Below are 25,096 nucleotides of genomic sequence, written 5' to 3'. Positions count from 1 at the left end.
CTTGGGAATGTCCAGATAAGTGTTGAGGATAGATAAATCCAAAATTGGTCTCCACGTGTTCCCCTTCTTTGGTACTAGGAACAGGCGAGAATAAAATCCTAGGCCTACTTCTGGCAGAGGGACCGGCTGTATGGCCCCTATTTGCAGCAGCAGAGAAATTTGTTTGTGAGCCTCTATTCTTTGCTGAGGAGGAACGTCTGGCATGCCTTTGAAAGGAGGCAAGGTATGGAAATAAAACCTGTAACCTTGGTGTATAATATCCAATACCCATCTGTCCTGGGTAATTAAACTCCAATTTTCTTTGAAGAGTGCCAACCTTCCTCCCAAAGGTGCTGCCAGACAAGAAGGCTCTGGCAGCTGAAAAGGTAGGTCATTGGGCCTGTTTACGAAAGGACTGGCCCCTGCCCTCACCAGAAGACTGTGCAGGTGAACTCCCTGTTCTAGGTCTGAAAGAGCCCTGAGCTCTACCCCTACCACGTCTAGATCTTCCCCTAGACTGTGAATCATAAGAAGGGTACGTCCATCCCTTAGCAGGCCAATTCCTACTAAACTTCGGAGGCTGAACTTGCAAAAAATCTTTAACAGTCTGCATAGACTTAGCCTTGTCTTCCATTTTCTTTAAAACTGCCTCCACAGGTGAACCAAACAATACATCAGACTGTAAAGGAGCATCTAAAATCCTTGTCTTAACATGGTCAGATAAGTTCTGATCCCTCAGCCAGGCGTGCCTACGAAGAACTGACCCGGTGGCAGCCACCCTAGACGAGGCCTGTACAGCATCAAATCCACATTGTAAAGAATGCTTACCCACCTGTTCAGAAAAATGCACCAAATCTTGTAATTCTTTACACTCAATGCCTTCCGCCAGAGCATCTACCTTAGACTTCAATTGAGAAAGAAGATAGTTTTGATATTTCAACATGTGAAACTGGCAATTCAAAGCCCTCATAGCTAAGGTGGAAGAAGTATAGACTTTCTTTCCCCATCTATCCAAAGCTCTGGCCTCTTTATCTGGAGGAACCGGATTTCTTACCACAGAGGCCTTGACACCCTTAGGTCCCTGACTAACTGTTTCTGGGTCTGCCCTAGGACTCTTATACAGATATTTATGAGCTTCAGGCACCCTGTAATACCTGTCCGGTTTAACAGGAGCAGGAGGCCAAGAATCAGGATTAAGTGAAGCCTCTGCAAACACATCTTCCACAACATCCAGAACAGGAGGAATAGCCAAAGGCCTATGCTGGGGTAAAAGCAAAAATTCCCTAAGCCTTTTCCTGGAATCAGAGAAGTCCTGACCTTCCCACTTAAAATGTTCCCTCATAGAAAGAAGAGTCTGTGAAAAAGAAAAATCCTCTGGAGGAGAAGCAGAAGGAGTAGAATCATCCACATCAGAATCAGAATAAGGAGAATACTCCTGCAAGTCTTCAGCCGAAGACTCTGAAACATCCAAAACCTGCTCAAAACTCCCCAACTCTGGTTCCACCCTAGGCCTCTTATCAGGAGGGGGCAAAGAACCTCTAATCAAAGTAATTAAATCTTCTGCCATTTTGAGCATGTGCTTCTTGGGCACAGATCCTGAAGAACTAGGAGTGACACCAACAGAAGCTAAACCTGGCCTGCCTCTGGGAGAAGCCTTGGAAACAGAAGGAGAGGGCCTAACCACCCTAGGAAGGGAGGGGAGTACAGTAACCTGAGAAGCCCCTTCAGCCTGACCTGCCTCCTGAGAGGCCACATCCTGTAATATCAAAGTCTCCCCCTGGGACTCCTGAGAAGTCTCCGGTGGAACCACCGGTTCCACTGACACCTCCAAAGAACCGGCGTCCAGTACGGATGACTCTTCTTGCCCGGGTTTAGCTGCTTTGTCTTTGCGCTTCTTCGAAGAAGCGGGCGTCGGAACATCCGACGGCATATTGTAATTGCACCGCTTCACGAACACCAACCTGGCACAATCTCACCTTCGCAATAGTGCGCTTATTAAACCTAGCACAAAAGCGACACCCAACAACGTCGTGCTCAGGCCCCAAACAAGGAATACACAAAGTATGATAATCTCTATGCGGTATCTGCTTCCCACAAGAAATACAGTTATTCACTTTTTCTGACATCCGGTAAACCACTGAGGCAAGAAAAAACTAAAATATTCCCCAATGGGGTACTTAGCCAACTTTGACTCGGTCTGAAACTCCGAATTCGAAAAATTTCAGAACGCCGAACGGCACTTGCAACGCTGCTTCTGCATCGGACCATGCGGCAAAAAAGACTGAGGATATGACGTCGGTCATGCGCATTTGTACCCTGACGTCCTGATGTCAGTCTTAAGCGCCTTGACCGACGTCAGCCTAATACTTTGATATTCGGGCCGACCGAGGACAGCGGACTACCCAAGTGTAAGGACTGCAGCAATGTGAGATGAAGAACATCTCAGGTAGCGGCCAACCGGCACTCGTGCGAACTGCTTCTGCTTCGGGATCTTCGGCAAGAAAGACTGGTGTAATGGCATCGGCTGCCTTACTTTATATTACGGACAACCTGACGTCAGTCCTGACGCAACAACAACTGATGTAGAAATACTAAGGGTCTGGTATTCGGGCTGGCCGAGGGCTACCCTGGCAGGGATAACCCAAATGTGATGACTGCAACAGTGAAACAGAAGAACATCTGCGTTTAAGGGGGGAAAGACCCATAGACTATCTAATTTGATGATGTCTGCCAGGAAACAGGAAAAATACACCTAATTTTCTGGTACTCTTTCACTAGGGCACCTGCCTTGAGATTTCTTGGCTTTGCGCAGGAAGGCAGACTTCCATGCCAACCCATATATCCACGTGGCCCTTTTTTGCTCATGCCCCAGGATGTAATTCTGAAAAAAAGCTTTGCAAAGGATTGGTCCAGATGGACATTCTCAGTTCCTCAGACATGACAGCCTTGAAAGGAGCATCTTCAGATAATGGTGAAAGTGTAGATGCTTGATCCAAGTACTGCAAAGGCACTTCACCTGAACCAGTACACTCTGACTGATCTGGAATGCTGGGCCCCTAGATAATTTCTCCAGTGTCTCTTTCTATCACCTCTCTTCTCTCTTAATTTCTTTTTGAAAAGGAGGTCAAAAGTGGAACATGACCCGGTCACCATAATGAGTCTCTTCTATTCTAGGTAGCAGATGGCGCCGTACCAGGTGTCACGGTACCCAGAGTCCAGTCAGGATCCTGAGAATGGCCCGGCTCCAACTGAACTGAATACCAAATGGTTGGCTCTGGAACCACGGTGAGGTCCACCAGTGGAACCGAAGAAATGGGTACCAAAAGAGGTGTCAGTGCCTTGGACTTTGATACCTGCATGGAGGACAAAGGAGGAGAATATGTTGGAGTCCGTGGAGATAGACTCCCAACTCCAAATGGGAGGGGAGTTTTGGATGGTGTTGTAATCCCTCTAGCCATCAGAAACTGATCCACAAGACGCACCACATCCAGTTCCGAGAGGCTCCTGGTTGATCGTGTTGATATCCCCGATTGGGGAGTCAGGCCATTCTAAGAAAGGACTAAACTGCTGCCCAAAGAAAGGATCCATCATGGGTGAGTACCGGGTCTGGGCAGAATGGTCAATTGGCACAGAGGTCTTGAGAGTAGAGACATGTGCAGAAAGGGTGTCCGATACTGAAATGGACAGAGCAGATAGTTGAGGCAGGCTTGGTACTGTAGACATGGTCGGTGCAGTGGTCGTTGTCGGGCTCACAATCATCGAGGATGGCACCAAGGCAGAGATCACTAATTTAGGCAAGATTGGTGCCACAGACATTATCAGTGCCGTGGCTGGCACCGAAGATGCAATTTTTGAAGGCGGCACTGAAGTCTGTACCAAAGACGGTGCCATGGATGTCATTTTGGGCCATGAGGCCAAAGATGTCAATTTGGGTATCTTTTCTCTTGGTTCCTGCTTCTTATCATAGAGGGTGAGGAAGGAACAGAACGCAATCACTTTTTGTGCTCTTTACTAGGAGGTGGTGAGCCCTCCAACCCAGAAATTGCCTCTGAGAAGGGTGTCTTAAGAAGGCCCTTCAAAATCAGTTTATTCTTTCTCTCATTAAGGGTTCGAGAGCTGAACCCTTTACAAATAGTACAAGGAGGCTGAACAGAAAGATTAGGAACACACAGATAATACACACACATGGGTGTCTGAATTTGGCATTTTGTGGCCATACTGGTTGCATTGCTTAAATCCTGAATTTCATTTTTTCTCCGACATGGAGGACAAAAAGAAGATGATCAACTACTGCTACAATGACCAACTGTAAAAGTAAGATAGAAGAAAGTTTTTTTTTTGTTTTTGTTTTTTTTTTAAGAAGGAAAGAAAGGGGAAAAGGGGAATACCAACAATGGTATTAAAAAATACCTCAAGGGTAAGGTAGAGAGAAAGGGCCTGTACTAACAATTGTACTTAAGGAATACTTAGAAGGGAGACAGTAGAACAACAACAGAGGTAAGAGATTGGGTAAAGTTAACATAAACTACAGAAATACATTAAAGGTATTAGATAAGGAAACTAATACGAGTAAAGGGTTTTAATACGAAAAAAATGAAAAATTTGAAGTACTTAGCTGAGAGTTGGCTTGACACGGCTTTACAGCTACGTTGCAAACGAGATCCGAGGTAACAGGAAGAAGGGCACTGTGGGTAAAAGCTTAGCTTGAGTGTTTTTTGGATGGCACAAGCTTGTTATAAGGCCAACACAGTTCTGAGGATGGAACAGACACCCCCATCAGTAAGGAATGAATGAAGATTAACATCAGATCCTCCATTCACAAGAAAAGCACATGGCATCTGTCCTCCATGCCTGAAGGCTTGAGTCCTAGAGTAAAACAGCTGTAGTTACTTACAGTGAATGGAGGCAGATAGGTCTGTCTGAGGAATACCCTAACTGTAGACCATGTCAGGAAGACATCCCTGTTCAGCACCCATTTGTGATACTCTTCCACTGATCTGGTTAGAAAGTATCCCAGGACTTTATCCTGAGAGGGGATTTAAATGGCTTGGAAGGAAAGATTTGCTTTTACGGACTGTTGCCACACAAGAACAGTTAATCTCCATAGCTGATAAAAAAAAAGGAGGTGACAAAGTCTTATGTCTCACATGACTGTAGTGTTGGCTGTGAAGATTCTGAGGGGAACTGGAGACCAAGTGTGAAAAAGTTTGCAGAGCCTGAATCAATGCCTGCATTTCTTTCAGGTTGTCCTCTGATTTGCTGGCCATTATCCCTGGAATCTGAAGAAGCCTGTCTATGTCCCCCAGACTATGTATGAGGCATTTGTGTGCAGGTAAGGTATCCGCAGCTTGAAAGGAAGGCCTGGGCTGAAGTTCACCTGCGATATCCATCACTGAAATTCTTCCTTTAGAAAGGGAAGAAGTGAAATCTCAGTGCCCAGATGATGACAATGCTGAGACCAGACAGATTTTAGGTACCACTGAATCTTTCTCATATGGGCTCAAGCAAATAGCACCATGGGTATGGCAGCTACCATAAACCACAGAGCTCTGAGAACTTTCCTAGCAGGGCAAAATTGAAGGGGTAGGAGATACCGAAAGTAGTTTGAGAGGGCATGTACCCTCTCCTGTGGTAGAAAGACCTGCATAAGGTGTGTGCCCATCCTGCACCCTGGAAAGATCAGGTCTTGGGTAGGATTCAATGTATACCTTAAGTTTATTATGAACCCCAGACTCTGCAGGAGGGAAATAGTGAAGTTTAGATGCTGTAGAAGAATATGCCTAGAGATGCCCGTATTAACAGTTCACCTAGATAGGGAAAAATCTAAATTCCTATTGTTCTACAGAAAGCAATGGCTAGTGCTCGGCAGTTTGTGAATACCCTGGGAGCTGTAGACAACTCAAAGGGTAAAGCAAAGAACAGAAAGTGTGATGAACAAGCTGAAAATCTTAGATTTTTTTTTTTTTTTTGAAAGAATGGTGTATGGAGTTGTGGAGATAGGCATCCTTCAGGTCCAAAGATACCAGGAAGGCCTGAGGGAGAATGAAAGCTAAAGCAGTCTGCAGTGACAACATTTTGAATAAGGGGACCCTTAGAAAGGGACTGAGATAGGACACATCCAGTAGGGATCACCATTCTTATTCTTTTCTGGTACATGAAAAAGAATTTTCCTATGCACTACTGTGGAATAGGTTCTATAGTAGCTTATTCTTGCAGCACTTGTAGAATAGGAGTTAAGAGGTTTACCTGAATGACAGGAGGTGGTGGGATGCCTTTGAATGGTGGAATTTCCTTCCAAGTCATCTTCTAGCTGTTTTGGATGACAGAAAGGCGACATATGTCTGACATTATGAGCTGTCAGGTTAAAAGAGAGGAGGTCAGTCTTTTTGAAACAGGGAGGAATGGACTGAGAGGGGCAAAAGGAGTCAGAAATTAGTAAGACTGATTTGTCTGGATAGAGAGGCCTCCCAGACTTAGAATCCCAATCTACTTATCTTGAAATCTCTTTCTAGGCATTTTCTCGCTCATATGTGGGGCCCTAGAGTCACTGTAAGAGAAGAAAGTGGATTTAGCCAGCTGGTTTCACTGATACGTCAGGGGAGAAGTGAGGAAGATTTGTTGGCAATCCTTCACAATTTTACCTTGTTCTTGCAAGACTTAAAACAAGATGGCCACTTCAGGGTCAAATAATATGTCCATATTCAGGAGAAGAATCCAAGAGTTTATCTTTAATGTCCACTGATAAGGACTGTGAATGAAGCCATGCATAGCATCTAATGACAGATACAGTGACAGCTGCTCTGGAAGAATCTTCCACTGCATCATAACTTCACTTAATCCTATGTCTAACTATCTGGGAAGCCTGAGCCACAATACACGTAGCCTGATGCTTAATGCCAAGTGCCTCCAGGGAAGACAATTTTATTCAAATTAGAATATATAGCAAATATTTTGTTATCCAAGTCTGGTAATTCACAGCTGTGAAAGCCAGAGGGGAGAAGGTGTACATCTTTTTACGTCTGTCTATTGCTGTGCTATCTTCATCTGGGGGAAGGGCATTAGCAGCAGGTAACAGTTGAGCCAGCTTGTCTGTAGAAATAGAAAAAGCTGAGGAACCTCCCAAAGGATTTTTTTTATAAAGGAAATTTAAGTCTTCTGGTGCTGGGGGTTGAGAATCAGGAGAAGTGAAGTGGATGCAAAGGCATTCAGAAAAGCCTCCAAAGCAGGAGGGACAGGTGCAGGCATTGGGGTACCCACCTCCAGTAAATTGTAATATCTTTTTGTACGTCAGATATTTTTCTGAATTCTCATTCAAAATGCTACTTCACCTTAGATATGGTTTCCCCAAAGGAGATCTCCTCTGTAGGAGAAACAGGAAATAAAGGCTTCCACATCACCAGAGGCAACTAGACCTGGGAGTAAATCTGGGATGAGAAGGCCAGGGAATGTTCATCTGAATCAAACTCTACCTCATCTTCCTTTGAGGATGACTCATATTGTGTCTTCTGAGTGGCAGGAGGAGTTGGAGCAGAAGGAATAAAGGATAGCTGTTTGAGAGCCAAATGGCCTTAAATAAGCCTTGGGAAAATTTCATCCATTTTTTTTTCCTCAGACATCTGAGGAGAGGGAACATATTTTGTTTGTTTCTTCTTCTAGGGAGAGATGTCCATTTAACCAAGTCATAGCAGATTTGACCCCTGATGTACCTTGATAAATGACCTCTTACTTCTTCACGATCTAATATCTGGGGACGACCCTCTGGTCCTTCCGAAATTATATGATGGGGCTCCTCCTACACCATATCAGTATGGTCAGTCATATCAGATATGCAAGAATCAGATGCCATACTGGCCTCTGGAGGGGTTATAGTAGCAGGAGCCCGAGAAGCAGTCGGATGTACCTATGGGTTCTGTCAGAGTCTGACTGGGTACAAAAAGGATCAGGTCTAGGCCTTTTGAATTTCTTTTCAGAATGAGGACATCTGGAGTAGGAGGATCCACCATATTAGTTTGGGTGAGGTGCTGGTTCACCAAATAAGTATGGAGAGAGGAAAGTTAGATATGAAGGAGCTTTGGTGCAAATAATTGACAAATATTGCAGTTTTTAAAGTCATATTCTGCACCTAGGCAAAAAAGACACTGGGAGTGGAGATCCTTATAAGGCATCTTGTCTACCAGAATCATCTAATAGTATTAAATCAAAATAATTACAAGAAAAATCAAATAAAGTTCCACAATGGGGTACGTATCTGAAACAGTGAAGGCACAAAGATACCAAAGACCACAAAGAGAACAGACCAACAGGTGAGAGACCTGCATTCAGACTGGCATTGAGATAGCATGAGGTTTTCACATTCACACGTCCACTTACGTACCCTTATTCCTGCAGTTGTAGTTTATATGTTAGACATATGGCTCTACGGTAAGTTTTGGCTTTGGTACCCTGGCTAGGACCAGGTTATTTGGCAAGATAATCCAACAGTTTGGAATACTGCAAGAGTGATCCAAGGAAGGACAATTATCAATTCCCAACAGTAAAAAAAGATAGTGACATACAGGATTCCACAATGGGGTACTAATGCGTTCCTGTGCTCAAAGACAGACACTGACAAGGATGATGTTAAGCTACCACTTTGTACATATTTTCACAAACTGATTCACAGAAAACACAGAACAATTGCTAACAGTTTGGTAGGTAAATATAGCAGTGTGCTATCTTTACTCTTAAGTTCATTGCACTTGTCCAGGTTCTGAAAAACTGTGAATGTGTCACCAATGCTATACAGAGTTGCAAAATTCTTCGCCAAGTGTCGTCACTCATGAACTATAGAAAGAAAGCTTTAAAATGGCATGAGAACATGCCTGTCCTATACTGCCATGCTAAGACATACCAGGGGCCAGACATATGCCATCCAAAGTAGGAAGTAGCCTGAGTTCTAGAATGGGGGCTAGACATGTGAGGGCCACCTAGCAGCACATTCCCTGTAACAAGGACTACTTCAACAGTAACATAAATGAAGAACATATGGGGAAACAACAGATTGTGGGCCAGTGAGCATTACTCTATGCCTGAGAGAAATGGAAGTCAGACTTGGCAAGAAAACAGTTACGGGGTAACTCATCCTACAGTAATAATGAACTAAAAGTGACCAGCACTTATAATCCACCGAACATTTACGTGGGTTTTGTTTTTGGAAATTTATTAAAAAAGTTATTGTGCATTTAAATTGCTCTGGATTCCAGTATTAATTTACTTTTTCGCTCATTTGGCAAAACGTGTATTTGTTTAGGGTACTGGAGTACTCTTTATTGCTGAACAGAGCAACTAAGTAACACTTTCAAATGTGGTGTTCCAGGTCCTACTCCGGAGCTGAGGTTTTTTGTTTCTACTATTATCTTTCTCTTAACACTACATTTGTGCCTATACATCCAGGTCAAGGGTGAAAAGGGTCTAGGAACCAAACCACCTGCTTAACAAATTCCAAATAAATAAATCAAATCAATCAATCTTCTTCCTGGTAATCATTACTAAGAGTAGAGACCAGGGAAAACCCTTTCAGGGGGTGGGTTTTGCACAATGGTTGAGGTCTTTACCTCACAGACACAAGGTATAGGGTTGGTATCTGACCTTAGAATACTGGCTAGGCTTAAAACAGCCCTTTAGGGCAGATAGCCTAGCATTTACCTATAAGACTATGATCAGTGGCTCCCAAAGATCAGATCACCAACAGGAAAAATACTAAAGATCAACTTCCTCATCAAACAGGAAGCAAACTGTAGAAACTAATGTATGCTGTGTGAGCTCTGACCAGAAGCCAGACTTAGGGATCTAGGCATTGTTGGCTCAGTTTATAATGTCGGACAGCTCTGGCTTAGAATAAACCTAGGAATACATGAACTTATGTCCATTCTTCACGGTATGTTATCATATTGTACATATATTCACTCACTGATTCACATAAAACACAGAACAGTTACTTACAGTTTGGTAGGTAAATATGCCGGTGTGTCATCTTTACTCTTAATAAGTTCATTGCACTTGTCCAAGGTCTGAAAAACAGTGAAAGTGTCACCAATACTATACAGAGTTGCAAGATTCTTTGCCAGCAGCTTTCTTGTAGGAGGGCCTGGAGCAGTGCTTATCAGTCCTGTGAGCTGTTCCACCAATTTCTTCTGTTTTTCCTTGACATCCACCTAGATAGCACAAAATGCAAAAGAAAAAAATATTTATTTATTGCTTTTTGTTTACCTGGAAAATCTAACTGGGCACAAGTCACATTTTCAGCAGAGACCCTGGGAGAAATGCTCCACATAAAATACATACTTACAATCAACAACAGTAAAAATTAAACATTTTAAGCATTACTTTGCACTTAGTATTGAGACAAATAGTAAAGACATTTACCATGCACTTTAAAAGTTATATTCCCCAGGATTCACGAAGCCTCCGTGTAAGAGTTATAACTCTTACACGGAGGCTGCAGTTAAACGGAGTGATGTCAGCATGCTATGCATATTCATGAGAGCATGCTGAATCACACCTAAGTCTAACACGGTCAGTGTAAGACAGTAGGGGGCGTGTCCGTAGGCTGAGCCCTGCAAGCGGACACGCCCCCAGAAGTGTAAAAGTGCCCAAAGTAAACACCCACAACAGAGTCCATGGAAATGTGAATAAACACAACACAACACATGCCCCCACAGACTATGAACATAAAATATATATAAATGAACATGTTATATTTTTATTTTAAATTGTAAAGATGTTTAACCGTGAGTGCGCTCGTTTGCGCGGGCGTGCCCGTAGCGCAGCTACAGTTAGCAGTCAGTGGGAAAGCATATAAGAACTAAATATGCAAAATAAGCCAGGAAGCAATAGCGTAGCGGTAGAGATGTTGGCTGAAGAGCAGGCATTCATGGTTCGAGCCCCCACAACACCAATTTTTTTTTTTTTCAAAATAAGCAGGAAACAAGTCCCTGACAGATATGTACACATAAAACCCCAATATATGTAAAATGTAATGAAATAGCCCATTTATGTTGAAGACATGTGAGGTAACAAAAGAAGAAAAAATGCCAGATGTGCTCATAGCTGAGCTACAGTTTAACAGAGTGAGTGCATGTGCCCGTAGATGAGCAGTGGTTTAACTGGTGCAAAATGAGTGCCCGTAGCTGAGCAGTGGTTTAACACGCTAAATCTTTGTGCCCCTAACTGAGCTGAGCGTAATATGCGTGCCGATAGCCAAATGAGGCTTAAACCAGCGTACCCCGTTTGCGCGGAGCTGCGCACCGCGCAAACAAGCTAACCGACGGCAACGCGTTGAGCAAGCCTTATCAAAACTGCCTTTACACAGACACACCCCTCAGCATGTCTAGACAGTCATGAAAAATAAAAAGCAGTGGCCAGGTTCGAACCCAGGATACTATACACCATAGTCAAGGTACAGAACCACTAAGCCATGACAGCAGTACCTGTAAATGCAATAATAGCTAATATATAGGAATGAATACAAACTAGAGCATGACAATGCAGGTTTACTGAAGTTGATACAATTCCAAAATGGCCAATCACAGATATGTGCGGGAAAAACGGACTATATAAGCCCCATAGGCAGGAATACACAGCATAAACGATTGTAGAACTGACCTGCAGGCAGAATGACAGGAGTAGGAGAGGGTAGTAGCTTTCGAGCACAGAGGTGGGGTGTTGAGGAGTCCAGGTACATGGTCTGGCTCCTAGTCCATAATCATGAGGCCCAACTCATGCAGGGCCAGGTCCTCTGGGGAGCATACAGGGCTGAGGCGTGGGACCGGTTGGCTCATGATCTCACCAGTGCCACAGGGATTCCAAGGACTGGTGAGCAGGTCCGTCACCACCTTGCGGATCTGAAGAGACGCAAGCAGGACCAACTGAACCTTTGGATCCAGGAGGCCCGGCAAACACCCAACGCCCCACTACTGAGTAAGTAACATTTAATTATGTATGTAAGAAATTAAACCAGCTGATATTATGGAGATGTGTATTCCAATATTACTTCATTTATATTACAGCTGCAGGTGTCCGTTCTGCGAACCGCAGAGCCTATGGCGATAGGCTGGTGCAGTTGCGCCACCAGGCAGGTCAGTAATCCACTACCAGTAACTGTAAAGAAATATAAAAGTATGACAGTCAGCAAAAGAGTGCAGTGTAGTCAGTAAGGAATAACATCTGCAAGTAACAGTGTGAAAGTGTATGCAAGTATTGCTTGATTACAAAAGTGTGTTTCAGCCTGTAAGTTTAACCTAAACATGAAACTGTCCGACATATATTCTGAAATAAAAATGCCCTGCCTGTTAGAAAATAGTACACAACCTGCAGCAGGCTGAAAAGTATAGCTGCAGAAGATGATGAAATCACATGTGTGAAATATATCCCTGTGGAAATACTGAAACATGACAGAAGTGAGACTGCTGGAAAGGATTGTAATAACTACTGGTAAAACATGTCAATAAAGCCTAGAAGTACCATCCTGAATAGTAAAATGAAAGTAAGTGAGAGAGTGTGAGAAAGTGTCATAAATCCAGCAATACAGTAGTAATAACCCCTGAATAAAGTATACTGCAGTCAAGACAGAATGAAATGCATGTGAGATTCAAAACCAAACAGCAAAATCTGTTCAAAGTGTTGCTGCATCTGGAATGTGTATCCCAAAATCAGGATATGTTGCTCTCAGTCTGCAATATGCAGATAGGATGTTTGTCTGATATACCAAACATCCACACTTGTCTACAGCTATATAAAGCAAATGTAGCAGGATGATGTAGCTGAACAAAGCTAGATATGAATGTGTATGAAGAACCATAAAATGTATATTGATGTTGCAGTAACAGTCCTATCACCAAGTTGAAATAGTTATCATATAGAAAACTGTAGTTAGAACAGTAGTGTGTATATAACTGTAGCTATTAGAAATGTACAGCATATGTATTGTTATTTGAAGGTGTTAATATTACTTTCTTCACCCCACCCTATAACCACATATAACCCATTCCACGTGAAACTGGTATGTGCAATCACAATTAACACCCCTGGACGTTTGTCCTGTTGGGTCATATATATTTGCATGTCTGTTGATGCATCTGCCCTGTTCATACATCCACACCTGATGGCCTGTTGCCATCAATTAACCCTGCATGTTGTTGGACTGTGTATTTCTGTTCAAATTATGCATGTGTTATGCACTCTGTTCAATGGTGTGAATATCTGGGTGTTTGGTTAATGGGAATACTAATGCATGCTGTTACAACTAATTGTGAATGGTATTATATGTCACTAACCCAAACTGTCATGACATAATGCAAAACATAGGAAGACAGGGAAGGCGGGTTCCAGCGGACCCACCTCTCCCACCTCAGCTGGCGAGTGCACCTGGCACTAGTGCCGGGTCCGGACCCTCCTCCGGTGGCCCTGTGCCACCTGCGGGTGGAAGCGCTGCAGGGGATGGGGCTCGCCCCCCCTCTGCAAGTGTGGCCGGAGGAGAACCACCACTCACCCTCTGTAGCGTCCGGACTGTGGTGCGTAGGGAGATTAGGGACTCTGTTCTCGAGCCCCTATGCCAGCTCGAGGCACGGGTGGCGCAACTAACGGGCATGCCTGTTGCCCCGCCTACACAGCCCCAGCACATTCCCGTCCTGGGCAGTGAAGGAACAGTGGCAACTGCCTATGGGTGGGGATATCAGTTCCACTGTTGCCATCTGTGGGCTCATGGGCTCTGGATACCCAAACCTCCGTCCCCGTCAATTGCGTAACCCCCCCACACGTGTCATACACCGCCCCTGTATGCGTCTTGTTTGTCTTGTCTGTTTACCTACCCAACCTACCTCCCCAGCTGTACCGACTTCCTTCACCTGACATACCACTCTCACCTGAAAAAAAAAAGGGCACTCTGTACCCACAAAAACATTACGCCCCATACATAGCTGCCCATTCCGCACACATGTCTACTGGACATGGAACCTATCAATTACAATTGGCTGTACAACAAGTATTATAGTTGTCCTGACACCTTTCTCAGGGGTGGAAGGTTTCAAATGTCACACCAAATTACATATATATGCACAGCTGTTGCTGATGAAGAAATGGGCAGCTATGGGCCTTACCTACATCCCTCCTGCACATCCCAAGCTTGTTTCCCTACTGTCTTACCCTCTTTGTGACCCCTTTTTCACCACTTTCCTGTCTCCCCATTTTCTTTTCTTTCAAAGAAAATAAGCGGTGTGCGCCAGAGTAAGCACCGTTAAGCGGTTGTAGCGGGTGTGCTTGTGTGCGCGAAGCTAACCGCCAGTGCGCATGCGTGAGCTCCGCGCAAACCAGCGCTAACCCGGTTACAACTGCTTAAAAGTGCCTTAGTCACTTTAATTGACAGGTCCTGTACTCAGTTCAAAGCAAAATAAAATCCCACTGTGAGTCCCGAACCCAGGACCTTGGAAACAGTAGTCTGCATGACTTACCACTAAGCCATGACTATTATAGAAGAACATTGTGCTAAAATAAATATATCATGTAATAGTAGGAATGAATGTAAAGGGAATATAGATGTGTAGTACACAAAGCATGCCATTTAGAATTACTATCAAAACTAGTGGATTTCCATAATAGTAGTGTGTGAACAGAAACAGCCATGCTAGTTGGAAGCTAGTAGGTAATAATGTCACTATAACACCTTGCAAGCCACACACATACTCACAGCAGGATAAGCACTGCCCATACCCCACAACCTCTTACAGGAACACATCTGGACCAAGTAATAAAATATGTGGAGCAAAGGCCCAAAACCAGGGACACATTACAAATAATGTTACAACAAACGCAGACAGTTCAGAGAGTAACAGGGTCTGCACTTTGTGGGATGTTTGGAAGGGTATGCAGTCTGAAACTTGAATGTTTGTCACCATATTCTGACTTGAGCCCAGAGTGACTTGCCAGAAAAAGGTGTGCATGAGATAGTGACCAAAATATGAGGCAGAAATGTGGATAACCTGCAAATATCTGTACACATGACGGGTCTGACACCACCATATTTGAATAGTTAAGAGCCTAGACATAGCAACAGTGAATGATTTACAGGGATGCCCCACAGACCCCATGTGAAATGTACGAACAGTAGGCAGAAAGGTGTAACACATGCAATGGTAACTATGGAGTCCTGAAAGTATTCATCACTTGCATGGCAGAAAAAGTGTAGTAATACATATGCTCATGCTAACCCACAGTCACAACTGCAGCATACCAGACATTTTAATGGGTGTACCCCACTGATATGTACCATTCCATGAGGCACATAACAGATGAACCTGAAAGTCTCTGGGGCCTGCTCAGCAGCATACTCAAATACCCTAATAGATGTCAAGGCCCACAACATGGCCAGACCACACTGCATGCTGTAACACCCTAGCAGATATAGCAAGCATTCCAAGGTGTGAATGTACATGGAAAATAGGAAAGCTACAGCAGCAAACTACAGTCAAGACACCTAGCAGGCATACAAGTAGTGACTGTAAAGGGCAACTATTGAAGCCTTAGCAACAAAGTCCAAGCAAAAGTGAAAGGAAAGCACACACACACACATTAACAGTAGTAGTAGTTGTAGGTGTCAGTGTACATACACAGTTAGTACAGGAAACTGGAGAAATGAATGGAGGAATGTTAATCTACAACACACCTGGAAATATGAGAGAGATACCAACCTTTACACTCACAGAACATTGTCCACAGCATAACAGCATGGTCCCTGCCCTTTAAATCTGAAAGGGCTACGCCTATCTCACATACCTTTTTATAGCACTGTTCTGAAATCACAGTGAGAACTGCAATCAGTACACAACTGGCTGCATGCAATTAGCAAATGCTGGCTAACAATTGGTGCAGAGGCCATCACATGGGCATATGCAGATACCTACAAAAGTATGCTGTGCTCCCAGTCCACACATGCAATACTTTCATTGCACCCTGAGAAGGACATGAGAGACAGACAGAGAGAGACAGAGACAGAGAAAACTGCAATTAAGCAGGCACAAACAAATTGTTCAGCAACAGCTACCTGAAAGCTGACAACTGGGAAGTGGAGCAGCAGGACAGAGAACCAGACAGCAACACAAGCAGCTGTGACAAACACAGGTAATGTAAAGTAATACTATAAAGGTCTACATACTGTGAACCCTCCATATGTGTCATTGATCTGTATCCATATGTATATGAAGATGTGTAAAGGGCAGGGGACATACAGCAACTATCAGTGAAGGCTGTACATACATTTGTATGTGAGAGCATCTATGTGCACATATCAATGTTGGCTGATTGTAGGTTGTAGTGCCATGTACAAAGTAGGTTTCACAGTTATGTATGTTTAGCAGTATGTTAGTGTGTGTATACAGTATGGTAGACAAATATGTTGATATACCTGTCTAACATATGGATACGTATGTATGTCAACATATGTATGTGTATATATATATATATATATATATATATATATATATATACACATATATATATATATATATATATATATATATATATGATATGCATATATGTATACATACATAGAGAGAGAGATGTAGGAATACATAGACAGATGTAGATAGAATATTGTACAAACATATCTATGTAATGCACACATACAGATATAGATATATGTAGATACATATACATAGACAGACTGATCTGACTATCTACAGGTATGACTGTATATGACGACCTGCAACACAGCCTGTCCCACCTCCGCTGTCACTCACACCCCCTCTGTGTCCCCTTCACATCTATAGCAATATATGTACATCAATATATATATGTGTATATGTATATGGACATATATATATATATATATATATATATATACATATAGATATATCTATATACATATACATACATATATATATATATATATATATATATACACATAGAGAGATGTATATAAATTCTGAGTGAGGCACATGTGTACAGATGTATTGCAACAGGTGCCTGGTGACAAAGGCATGGAGTGAACACCAGTGTCAAAACCGGAGTACCATACCACATTCCAGATCACCTACACCAGTAACCACCAGATATGTGATTGGCTGCCCACCACTGCATGTGTCAGGGGTGAACAGGGTCATAAATGTGTACAATAGTGGCCCCAATGATATTCACAGTGGCACACTATCCCTGGAATACCTGCACATGGTATGTGTCAGCGGACATGGTGTGTCAGCTATGGACATGTAGGTCGGTGTACCCCTCCACACCACATAATGGATGCCATGGTATGGACCTCACATGACAGCTACAGATATGGAGAAGGACACAGTGACATGTACAACACTGTGACAATGCACTCAAACACATTACCAATGCACAGTGACTGACAACACCACAGAGTACACATATGCTACCCACATAGAGGTTACCACTTCCGGATTTACATATGTAAGTCACACCCATGACAGATGTCCAACAACCATAGTAACACCTCACACCATCCACAACCTAAATGTCTGCTGTGTGTCGTCCGTGCCACTGCAATAGAGTGCACATGTGGAGGTAAGAGTTCCTACCCACAGATAAGACATACCCTGCAATAAACCACACAGTGTTAAGAAGCAAGACTCCCCATGAGTACATGTCACACATACCCCTGCTGAATGTTAGTCAGATAGGTAATATGCCATATGAGTCACCCTGTGTAACTGTGTGACAGCAGCAGGTACCATCACACCACATGTGTCACAATGGTCAGGGTAGCAGAACAGTACGCTGCTGTAGTCCCAGGGGCAATAGCATATTGTATAGTATTGTATTGTAATGTAATGTATTGTGTTGTATTGTATTGGTATGTTGAGGTGCCTCCTTCGTGGAGTGGAACCACTGCTGCTGTGCGCCAGTGTACAGGTACATATCCTGTAGTCAGGCTAGTGTTACATAGCACTTCTATATGTGTGTTTAGCTCCTGTCAGAGTTTATGTAGCATGCAACTTGGGATACCATCAGGTCCCATTCATGTTGTGTATTCTGCTGTCCTGAGGGTGGCTCTCACCTGGAGATCTGTGATGACAGGGAGGTTACAGTCAGCTGGGATAACTATGTCTTATTTTGGGGGAGAGGGCGGGTGACACCTGCACTGAACCTGTCTGCCACAATGTTGTCGATATCTGTGGTGTCAGTGAAATATTTGTTGTTGTGTACTAACTATGGGCATAGAGGATGGATCCTGACCAGGTTGCTAACATAACTGAAGAAGGCCTTCTGGTTATCTGTAGTGTCGCTCTTGATTTCCCTCTCAAAGTTGCCCATGGATTTTGTATGATGGAAAATAGATCCTTACTAGTGCTGCTCAGACATGCCCTCCCTTTATGGAATTATGCTCTGTCTTGCAGTAGCTTCCATCTTCTGTAATACAATCTGTCTATGGCTGGGGTCCACCAGACAGGATGCTGTCCCTTTGTGGAGAGTGTCTTGGTCATATATGGGATTGCATGATCCATGCATTCTCGGAGATGTCTGTAGAAAGCAAATGTGTAGGGGTCAGCATTGTGGGTTGTATCTGCCAGTGGCCCAGTTGGCTGAAAGGATACCATGTCACTGTTACAAAGTGTAAAGTTTGTATCTGTAATGTTATGCACTATAGTCGTTTGTGCTGGTGGTGGAGGTGGGATATGTATATCCAGGGCAATCAGTGTGTGGTCAGCTCACAGTAGTTGATGATGTAGGCCATACAGTACCTAGATACAAACCCCCAGAGTGAGGAGGTGCTCTTGACCTGAATCAGTGTTCTGACTGCTGGGGTTTGGTAGAATGTCGTATGGAGTGTGCCAGGTACTGTTGCACAGTTGCTGGCTGAACACTGATACCTGGCCATCTACATGTGTATCCACCAATAGACAGACAGATGCTACATATGTGAGATATGTTGTATCATAACAGTCGAGTAGCATGTGTAGTATGTGTGCCAAATTCTGCTGACATATATTGCTGATACCAGGTTATTTTCTTTCTCAGGTACATGGCCCACCCGCGGAATCTCACCTACTCCACAGCTGAGGATGAGGAGATACACCAGAGCCTGGTGCGGGATTATGCAATACTCTTTTCCCGCACCAGCCAGAATCAGCAGGAGAGGGCTGCACTGTAGCAAGACCTTGTCCGTCGGGTAAATGATATAGGCACGCATAATAGGACATATGAGCAGGTACGACATCACTGCAGTGATTTAATCAGACATGTCCGTCAGCGTGCGTCGGATATCCACAGGCAACAGGTCGCCACAGGTGGTGGGGTGGCTACACATCCCCCACTCACCAGACTGGAGGGACTACTCATGAGTATAGTGGCTCCAGTCCGCCAGCAACAACAACAGCAGCAGACATGCATTATGATGGAGGCTGGAGCCACGCAGCAGCAAGACAGTGAACGTGCAGGTAATATGCCAAATGTACAGTTGACTGTTGTGTACACTGGTAGTTAATGCATGTGTGAGGTGTGTCCTTGGTTTGTAGCTGTCACCATAGTATTTAATGTTCAAGTGTGATATCCTCAATATTAGCAGCTGACCTGTGAAAGGCGACCGTTGTACTACTGACCTGTATCATACTCAGTAACAATGGCACAGTTGTGCCCACTGACATCAGTTTCTTCACGTCTGCAGGACCCTCTGGTATAACAGCAATGCAGCCTAGCCATGCTGGTGAGTGTGTATTAACAATTCCTGTAATAGTGTTGATAGTAATAGTACTACTTGGCTCACTTAGTAGTGCTCTTTGTATGCATGTAGGTGTGTCTGTGTCTGTGTGTTGATATCACGCATACTGAGTACTGTACAATTGTGTGAAACTGTGTGCATGTGTGCACCTGTGCATGTGTGCATGTGTGCACCTGTGCATGTGTGCACGTGTGCATGTGTGCAGCTGTGCATGTGTGCACCTGTGCATGTGTGCACGTGTGCATGTGTGCACCTGTGCACGTGTGCATGTGTGCACCTGTGCATGTGTGCACCTGTGCATGTGTGCATCACTGGTAATGTGTAGACATTGTAAACTGTGTTTCCTGTTTCCCTCCCACAGGTTCTGTTGCTGCTCTGGTGTCATGTAGCAGGGAACCTGAATCAGGTGCCGTGGGTACTGATAATGATGACATCTGTGTAATGGCACAGGAAAGTATGCCAGGGTCCGCCATTGGTCAGCCGATTGACAGTACACAGCTGTCGACCCCATCAATGCGCACAGTTATCCTGCCAATACACCCTTTGTCACCAATGTCCCTAGGTGATGGACAGCATACAGTGGGCATTGACCAGGGTAATGTGGTATCTGTGGCACATGCCTCCCCACACAGCAGCCATGGGCATGGCCCAGAGATGGTACCACACAGACAGATGTCCAGGGGTTCTCGTGGGAGCATCCGTGGGCGTACTGCCCCTGCCAGACGTGCCCACAGAGGTCTTACAACCTCAGCTATGTTTCGGGCTGTCATGCAGGCACAGTCACGTATGGAACGGTACACCAGACAGGGTATGAGGGAGCTGACAGCATGTCGCACAGCCATGACTGACAGTATGCGTGACATTGCGGCTGCCATCCGTGATTTCACCGATGTCATAGACAGACGTTGTGGGGAAATATTAGACCGGTTCCACAACTACATGTCCATGAGCCAGGGCGATGGTGGGCAGTTGAGGCGTCGACGTGGCCGTATGCCAGCAACAGCAGCAGCTTGCAGTCGTCGCGGATAACAACAGGGCCGCGGCCACCCCTGTAGTGCCAGCAGCAGCCCCAGCAATGCTGGGTCTGTGCTGTCATCAGACCGCCCCAGGAGACCACGTGCACGTGGCTCTGGCCAGGCCCGACAGGGATCTGTGTCCAGTCAACGAACACCTGCTTCTGATGACAGTACCCAGTCTGGGTTGGTACTGGATACGGTCCGTAGCACCCCTGCAAGGCACAGGTACCGTGTCCATGGCCAGAGACACTGATCTGTATGACCAGGAAGGTACAGTCTGTGGCTGTCCACAAACACCAGTATATGGCAGCCATGAGGTGGAACTGTATGCATCCATACACACATGCGAATTGACAACACCTAGGGCTACCGCATACACGCACACACTGCATCAACATTGCCCCACCTTCTACTGCTGTCCCTCACCAACACACATACACATACATGTCAATCGGTGGTATCGGTGGCTGACTCAGGCATACCAAGTTCACACCCTGTGCATATGATGAAACTGTGCCACCTCCTGCAATCTGTAACAACTGTGCAGGTACAGGTTAACATGTTGCTGATGCACAGGGTGACCACATAGATGTGTAGTAATAGTATCATGTTGTTAACAGTACTGGGTGCTGAATTAATTGTGGGTATATCACAGCATGCCTGATGCAGTAAGTGTGTGACTGTCATGTCCTGTTGTCTACACCCATGGTAAGTACCATAGTGTATCATCTGCACATGTTGGCATACTGGTGGTAATGATGTCAACAGAAGGCTACATACATAGGTAGCACAGGGGATAAGGTAATGAATGTAGTAATACACAATGATGGACATGTAAATTGCAAGTGGCATGTTGCCCACACTGGACTCTGCAATGCAGATGTTTGAGGATGTTGATATGTGTGCAGTACTACACGACTGGTACAGGACACACAGGAGCACCCTAGCACTGCATGCTCACATTTCATACCATGCTAGACAGCCCCAACACGCATAACTAACTGTCACAGGAGGGAGAGTCCCCATATATGTCAGGGATACTGTGGTGGCAGGCTAGGTAGCATACATCCTACTAAGTATGGAACCACTGAGTGAAGGCTCAGTGTCTGTTATTTGACATGTGTATTACTGCAGGTATGAGCACATGGGTTTCCATCCAGTTATTGTACATCCTGACAGTACATGGTCTGTACACTTGTGTGCACTGAGACTGGACCCTAGCCATCTGACCCATGTATTTCCATGTACATGTGCATGTGCATAGTGCCTGCATATTTGCAGCGTTACCTACTGGAACTGGTACAGCTTGTTTGTTGTACAATGGACTACATACAGCCCTGTTTACTGTAGCTTTGTTTGCATGCATGTTTGCTTGCAATTACCCTGGAATACTGATCACACCTGCAATGCATAGTTATAGAGCTTCTGTGGACTCCTAGTGCCATCTGCATAGCTTACTATATGTATGTCCATGTCCCACTTCACAGGATGTCACTGTTTGTCCTGTTCACATGTACATTGCCTGTGACACAGTGCATATGACTTACCGGGCATGTGTCCACATGAGAAGTCATATATGCTACTGCTAACTAATCACAGGCACTACACCTTCACATATTCATCTTCTGTTGAACTACCTGCTTCGCTAGGGACGGCCTGCACCTGTCACCCCTGGGCTTTCAGATATTGGCAAAGGCTCTTGCTACCCCCATAGTGCCTATGTTAGGCAAGGCTCAAATGACAAACCCACCTTCATAGGTATCACAAGGGATAAGAAACTAAGAGTAATGCTACCCAACGCCACAAGTCTAAACCTCCAGATGCATGCACCCAAAACACTCCTTGGCATGGAGAACATAGATATCTGTGCAGTAACAGATGGCTGGTTCAGGGCTACTGAGAGCACACCAGCACTACCAGGTTTAACCTGGTTGATTTCTCTGAAACAGTCACCAAGGCCATTGACGAGGGGAAGGTGGTTCACACAGCCTACCTGGACCTTGCAAAAGCCTTCACAACAATACCCCATTTGGGCATTCTAGAGAAGCTCACCAGCTTAAATATAAGCCCCTATGTCACTAGATGGATTGCACAGTGGCCCAAGGACAGAACCCACATGGTTAGAATTGCTGGAGCCATGCCAGACTCCAAACCAGTTACGAGTTGTGTCCCACAAGGCTCAGTCCTGGGACCTCTCTTGTTTGGTATATATTTATTGGAGGTACAGGCCAACACGGACGGACTGTGGCTGACCAAATATGCAGATGACTGCGAACTGGCCACCATAATCGACTCTCCAGCCGGCACAAGCATCTTCCAAAGGGGCATCATAGAAACAGACTTGTGCCAGAGCCATGGCCTTCAGCTGAACAGTGTTTAGAAAGGGGAATGTGCATCCTGTAGTCTGTTCACCTAGTTGCCAAAAGGGACATTGTCCTCACACACACTAACCCCCTTCAGCCAAAAACACACACTTGCCAATTGCAGGATTCAAACCCCTATCTGACTATGTTATGACACTCGAGACGGACACATTAGCAGAGTGTGCTATTCGCATTACTGGGAGGTTTCCCTTCTCTTGCTGTACTTATAGGGTGCTGACATCATCAGTGTTTAGAAAGGGAAATGTGCATCCTGTAGTCTGTTCTGTTAGTTGCCAAAAGGGACATTTCCCTTACACACAATTGCACACACACTAACCCCCCTCAGACAAACACACACACTTGCCATTTGCAGGATTCAAACCCCTACCTAACTATGTTATGACACTTGAGACGGACGCATTAGCAGAGCGCTATTCGCATTACTGGGAGGTTTCCTTCTCCTGCTATACTTATAGAGTGCTGACATCATCAGTGTTTAGAAAGGGGAATGTGCATCCTGTAGTCTGTTCTCCTAGTTGCCAAAAGGGACATTTCCCTCACACACACTAACCCCCCTCAGACAAACACACACACTTGCCATTCGCAGGATTCAAACCCCTACCTAACTATGTTATGACACTTGAGACGGACGCATTAGCAGAGCGCACTATTCGCATTACTGGGAGGTTTCTCTTCTCCTGCTGTACTTATAGAGTGCTGACATCATCTGTGTTTAGAAAGGGGAATGTGCATCCTGTAGTGTGTTTCCCAGTTGCCAAAAGGGACATTTCTCTCCCACAGACTTACACACACACACCAACCCCACTCACAAACACACTGAGCATTTGCAGGATTCAAACCCCTACCTAACTATGTTATGACACTTGTGACGGACGCATTAGCAGAGCGCGCTATTCGCATTACTGGGAGGTTTCTCTTCTCCTGCTGTACTTATAGAGTGCTGACATCATCGGTGTTTAGAAAGGGGAATGTGCATCCTGTAGTGTGTTTCCCAGTTGCCAAAAGGGACATTTCTCTCCCACAGACTTACACACACACCAACCCCACTCACAAACACACTGAGCATTTGCAGGATTCAAACCCCTACCTAACTATGTTATGACACTTGTGACGGACGCATTAGCAGAGCGCTATTCGCATTACTGGGAGGTTTCTCTTCTCCTGCTGTACTTATAGAGTGCTGACATCATCGGTGTTTAGAAAGGGGAATGTGCATCCTGTAGTGTGTTTCCCAGTTGCCAAAAGGGACATTTCTCTCCCACAGACTTACACACACACCAACCCCACTCACACACACACACACACACACACACACACACACACACACACACAAAGCATTTGCAGGATTCAAACCCCTACCTAACTATGTTATGACACTTGTGACAGACGCATTAGCAGAGTGCGCTATTCGCATTACTGGGAAGTTTCTTTTCTCCTGCTGTACTTATAGGGTGCTGACATCATCGGTGTTTAGAAAGGGGAATGTGCATCCTGTGGGGAGGCAGACACCAAGCACACACTGGCTAAGCTGTCATTCCCTAGGGCAAACAGCCTAGTGTTGACCTCTACACCCATATGTTGAATTGTCAAATGCACATTATTTGTTGCTGATAGACTGTTTGCACATCTTTATTGCCATAGCATTCCCTGTTTGTATGAACAACTTGTGCATCTGTGGAAGATGTTTGCATATGGGAGGGATCCACTATATCACGTATGTCTCTGTAGTCATTTAACTGTGTGCACTGGGCAGACTGCTGTAATGTGGTTGGTTCCTGGAATAACACATAAAAATACCAGATATGTGTGTCCAACTGCTAAACTGAGATTTGGCCTAAGTGTGTGAGCATGCCCAGTTCAGCCTTCCCATGGCATGTTGTCTGACATATGTCTCATTTATCAAAGTGTGTGAGCATGCCCAGTGTGAGCATTCCATATGTTGGACTCTGCAGCCCACCACATTTGTGGATGAGTGTGAACTTCAACAAATATCACCCGTTTATGGT

The 25,096-nt window shown here is 44.7% G+C and overlaps 1 protein-coding gene across 3 annotated transcripts in view; it reads right to left on the bottom strand.

Annotated features, from left to right (window-relative positions):
• Window positions 1-25,096, bottom strand: part of HEATR5B (HEAT repeat containing 5B) — a 2,176,461-nt gene that overhangs the window by 1,943,925 nt on the left and 207,440 nt on the right. For all 3 annotated transcript variants that reach the window (XM_044058540.1, XM_044058533.1, XM_044058548.1), the window contains exon 3: window positions 9,961-10,172. In XM_044058540.1, the coding sequence (XP_043914475.1) occupies window positions 9,961-10,172 (212 nt within the window). The remainder of the gene's footprint in view (window positions 1-9,960; window positions 10,173-25,096) is intronic.

Source organism: Protopterus annectens, chromosome 1.part2 (assembly GCF_019279795.1).
Source record: "Protopterus annectens isolate FY-2018-M chromosome 1.part2, PAN1.0, whole genome shotgun sequence".
Taxonomy (NCBI): Eukaryota; Metazoa; Chordata; order Ceratodontiformes; family Protopteridae; genus Protopterus; species Protopterus annectens.
This window is presented reverse-complemented; position numbering and strand designations above follow the sequence as displayed.